The 4,982-nt window shown below is 38.8% G+C and overlaps 1 protein-coding gene across 1 annotated transcript; it reads right to left on the bottom strand.

Annotated features, from left to right (window-relative positions):
• Positions 1 to 4,147: 4,147 nt before the first annotated feature.
• LOC136466194 (uncharacterized) lies at positions 4,148 to 4,648 on the bottom strand. Its single transcript, XM_066464629.1, has one exon. The coding sequence runs from the start codon at positions 4,646 to 4,648 to the stop codon at positions 4,148 to 4,150; it is 501 nt and encodes a 166-aa protein (XP_066320726.1).
• Between the last annotated feature and the right edge of the window lie 334 nt (positions 4,649 to 4,982).

Here is a 4,982-nt window from a genome sequence, read left to right on the forward strand (position 1 = left end):
TTCTTTTGGGTATGTGTTTTGTCTCCACATGTTGTGCATAAAGGTATATAGGAAAACAAGTGTGGGGGAGACACACTGTGACAACAAGATGGAATTCGATCGTGAAAATCACAAAATTTGAAAAATAATGAGCGAAGGACCATGTCCTATGAAGTGGGCCTCAAGTAGGCCGCTCGGCCTCCTCTTTGGGTCGTCCGGCCGATCACAGCGCCGCCTCGCCTCACACTTCGTCCATAGTCGAGTTTGAGCCCAATACACTCTATTTTTATATGTTTCACTTTCTGTTTTGAACCAAATTGAAAACCACTTAATAAAACAACTATAAAACATGAGGAAAGTTTATTTCAATCATGACTTAAGTTGTTGTGGAATGAGATATAGTAGAATAATAAGAACTTGATTCTTGATGTCTCATTATTGGAGAATTTTATTTCAAAAAAAGTAAAAAGATTAGCTATACCTCTCCTTTGTGGCAAGCAATGTCCTACCAGAACCAAATATAGACTAGAGAAACCTTCTACATATACTACTTGTCATTGTATTGAGTTTGGTCAAACCTTGTGACCCTATTTGAGAAACTTATCATTCTCTTAACATCAAGATCATGTACACTCCACATATATCTGCCGCTCCTACACTGGGAGTATGCAACAACATATTTTCCATCCACCTAAAAATATTCTACTCCTACACTAGGAATAGACACAAAAAATGCTTGATAGGATAAATGCTCCAAGTTATTGTAAATGTCTCTCTTGAAAAGTTTCAATTATAGAAAGAGAGGCATGGGCAATGCAAAAGTTATTCAGAAAAAAGAGAGTATTGAAAAAATAGACAAGTGTCCGAGATATTAAAAACAATGGGTACTCAGATGCCCACCCAAAAGAGAGAGAGATGAATAAGATAGCACATGTTTTTTTGCAAAAGTTTTCCAAGTTTCAATCAAGAGAGATATGTTTCAATGAGCATAGTAGAATTAGGTTAGCCACCATATACATATATACACACAAGCACATCTTGATCTAAGAGTATGACATCTTTCTCCTTGGATCCTTGTTTTCACTTCACAATATATGCAATGCAAGTATGTTTTCATATTCTTCCCTACCTGAGCTCCACATAAGCTTTTAGAAGTAGACAAAGCCATCAATGCATTGGTGAAGATCCAAAAATACCATATATATACAGAGTGATTTGAGAGTACTACAAATGGAGAAGGTAAGCTATGTCTTGTTTTCAAAAATCTTAAAATATTTCTCCAATTGACTTGACTGAAGGAAGATGGTGATCTATTTTAGCTGTTCCATTTTTCAACCATATAAGGTTTCATGGTAGACACTTTGAATCCTACAGTGCATGCATGACTAGGACTGGTTTTATGTTGATGTCTTGTCCTAAGATTATGTCTTAAGTAATCCATCCATTTATCGAGGACGAGTAAAAGCTTAAGTGTGGGGGAGTTTGTTGACGGTAGTTAACATTCATCATAAATCATCAATATAACATGTATAAATGGCTAAAATGGATCACTAATGTAGACTTAGGGGTTTAAATTGATAAATTCCATCAATTTTGGTGAATCTATGTTTGTAACAAGATTTAATCATAAAACCGCCAAGGAGGACCTATTCATTAAAGAAAATCATGGAATTCCGCCACGTAAACAGCATGGGAAGACTCTAGAAGACTCTAGTAGGCTCTCCACCAAAGCAGACCCCAAGCCACTGCCATGTGGGGCTGACCAGACCTACCTACAGGGTGGCCAGCCTGTGGGCCCCCATGTTAGCCTCCTGTTGCTATGTCAGTTCTCCACCGCCTTAAGGATTGCATCCCCACTGTTTATTCAAGTCGGTTTGATCCGAGGGGTCAGGATTGATGCTTCATCCTATATAAACCTACATACACCCCCCCTCCAGGGCAAATGCCTCATTTGATCTTGAGAGCTAAGAAGCCAGAAACCCTAATTCATATGTCCACCAGGATCAGGGCTAGCAATCAAGAGAAGATTAGTCTTCAATAGGATCTAGTCTTGTATTAGAGATAGTGAGATAGAGTGAGAGGAAAGAGTTTGGAGGAGTCTTGGCCTATTGGTGCTCTCTCTACAGCTTGTACCCTAGAGGAATCAAGTTCTTCTTGAGCTTGCTTTTGAGATTTCTCTAGTAATCGACTTTTAATTCAAGTAAGCATCTTGTTTATATTGTTCTTCAGGTTTGTGACTCTCTTTTAAGTACTTTAATCCTTGTAGCTCTTGGGTTAAAGTAGTATTCGTAGTGTCAGCATAGTGCTTAGACTCGGTTACTCGTGGATGTACCCTATTTTCCAGATCGGTGGTAGCTCATGAGGGTGACTCTTATAGCCTCGTTGAATCCTTTATAGTCCACCTTCCGTTAGTAGGCCTAGCAGGACATTGTTGCTATAGGAAACATACTCTGCCTATGTTTTCTCTAGTAATATTCCTAGAATTGAACAATAGAAGATAAAGCTTACCGAAGTTAGAACTAGAAGACCTTAGCAGTCTCCTCTACGCTTCTATTATCTAGCCTTGATTGTGAAGTTGGGATAAGTTAGATTTGGTTATTCTCACACATGTTTCCTTGAGCTTGATATAAAACTAAGTACTCTTGGTGAAGTGCTACATTGGTATAATATCCATACATTTGTGGATTATTTTGTGTGCATTAATTTATACCAACAAGCATTTCTAGTGCCGTTGTCGGGGAAACGGTTGTTGAGTTAACTTCAAACCTGGCTTATCCTTGTATCACTATTCTTTTATTCTTTTTCTTTTTACCATAGATCTAGAATCCACCCCCGCTATATACCAATATGGTGCACCCATGAGCGCAAGCCTATAGCCAAAAGAGTCTTCAAAGCCTATCCTAACATCTAGCTATGAGCTACGCCGTATTTAATCAACATGGTTTAGGATCAACCCTTTTCAGTCGAAGATGATGAAAACTCCTATTCCCACCTAAATGAGTTTGAGCAGACATGTGCATGCTTGCTCATTGCAGACATGTCAGACAAAACCTTACGATGGAAGCTTTTTCCTTTCTCTTTGATGGGAAAAGCTAAATGTTGGTACAATCTCACCAAGGGAGTAGACAAGGAGATTGGGAAGCCCTGTGTTCTAGCTTTTCCTTGCAATTCTTTCCCATCTCTAGGGTAGTCAGACTTTGTTTAGAGGTTCTATCTTTTAAACAAAAGAAAAAATAATCTTTAGGCATGGCATGGGAATGTTTTAATACTCTTATTAATACTGGCCTTGACCTTGCCATTCAAGATCTTATTCTTCTTCAACATTTCTATATGGGTCTTGATTGGAAAACCTCGAAGCTTCTTAATACAACCTCAAGAGGCTCATTCTTGTGTGTCTCCGCTAATGCAGGGAGAAGCATTCTTATTAAAATCTTAGAGAATATCCCTAAAGAAGTAGAAGAGAAGCATTAGAGGAAGAATCCTAGATAGTTGAACCCAAATCTTTACCAGACCCATCACCAACTTCGGCTATCCCAAATTCTGAACCATCGGAAAAGGAGGAAACTCTAATTTTGGACTTCATGCTTGAATTCGAGGATGAACGTTTCCTCGAGTTTGATATAAAACTGGGTACTCTCGGTGAAGTGCTATATTGGTATATTATTCATGTGCTTGTGGATTATTCTATGTGCATTAATTTATACCAACAAGGAATCACTATCCCATGTGACAACATAGGATCCACCCTTCTTCTTCTTCTTGAAGATCATCTTCTTCTCTTTCTTCTCCTTCTTCTCTTTCTTGTTCTTCTTCCTCTCATAATCCTCATTGTCACTATTGTAGGGACAATCCGCTATAACATGATCGAGGCTCTTGTACTTGTAGCACAACCTCACATACTCTTTGCTCTTGAAGTGATCTCTTCTCTTCCTTGCACCATAGCCTTTCTTCTTCATTATTTTGCCAAACTTGTGCACAAAGAGAGCTAGTGCTTCATCATCACTATCATCATGAGAGCATTCTTCATCACTTGATTATTCCTTCTTAGCCTTGCCCTTGCTCTTGTTCTTGAAGGATGAAGTGCCAGCCTTGAATGCCACACTCTTCTTCTTCTTGTCTTCCTCCTTCACAATTTCTTCACCATCACTATTGTATTGGTCCTCGGTCATCACATCACATCACCAAGCACCTCATTTGGAGTGATATCCTTCAATCCACCTCTAAAGATGATAGTTCTCAATATCTTGAATCTTGGCAAACACATCAAGAAGTTGTGAGAGAAGTCCTCATCCTTCACCTTCTCACCCAAATTCTTGAGATAATTGATGATGACTTGTAGCCTATAGAACATCTCTGGAATGGACTCATCATCCTTCATCTTGAAGTTTGATAGCTTGTCTTTGAGCATGTAGAGCTTAGAACTTTTTACCATTGAAGTGCCCCCATATGTTTCTTCTAGTCTCACCCAAACTTCACTTGCCTTCTTAAGATCATTGATTTGCTCAAACACCTTTGAATCAATTCCATTGTATATTGCATTGAGTGCCATAGTATTGCATTGCTTGTTGCTCTTGTCATTATTGGTGAGATTGGTAGGGTCAATGATCACAAACTCATTCTCTACCACATCCCACACCTTGTCATTGATTGAACCAAGGTACATCTTCATTTTCTCTTCCAATAATCAAAAGATGTGCCATCAAAGAATGGTTGTTTACCTCCAATATGGTTGAACATAATTTGAGCCATATTTTGCACCAAAGGTTGTTAAGCCTTGAAAAAAATGGTGACCATGGCTCTGATACCACTTGAAAAGTCCTAGATGGCAAGAGGAGGGGGTGAATAGCCTATAAAAATTTCTACAAATACACTAGATGCAATCACTCAAGCAAATGCACTTGGAATCACTCCCAATCTCACTATGATGATGAATCAATGATGGAGATGAGTGGAAGGTGTTTGCTTAGGCTCATAAGGATGTTAGGAATGTCAAGGTGCCAAGA

This window comes from Miscanthus floridulus, chromosome 7 (assembly GCF_019320115.1).
Source record: "Miscanthus floridulus cultivar M001 chromosome 7, ASM1932011v1, whole genome shotgun sequence".
In the NCBI taxonomy this organism is placed as follows: domain Eukaryota; kingdom Viridiplantae; phylum Streptophyta; class Magnoliopsida; order Poales; family Poaceae; genus Miscanthus; species Miscanthus floridulus.

Bases quoted from the DNA above. Each gene is read 5' to 3' on its own strand.
- LOC136466194 (XM_066464629.1), bottom strand. From the start codon at position 4,648: ATGAAGATGTACCTTGGTTCAATCAATGACAAGGTGTGGGATGTGGTA.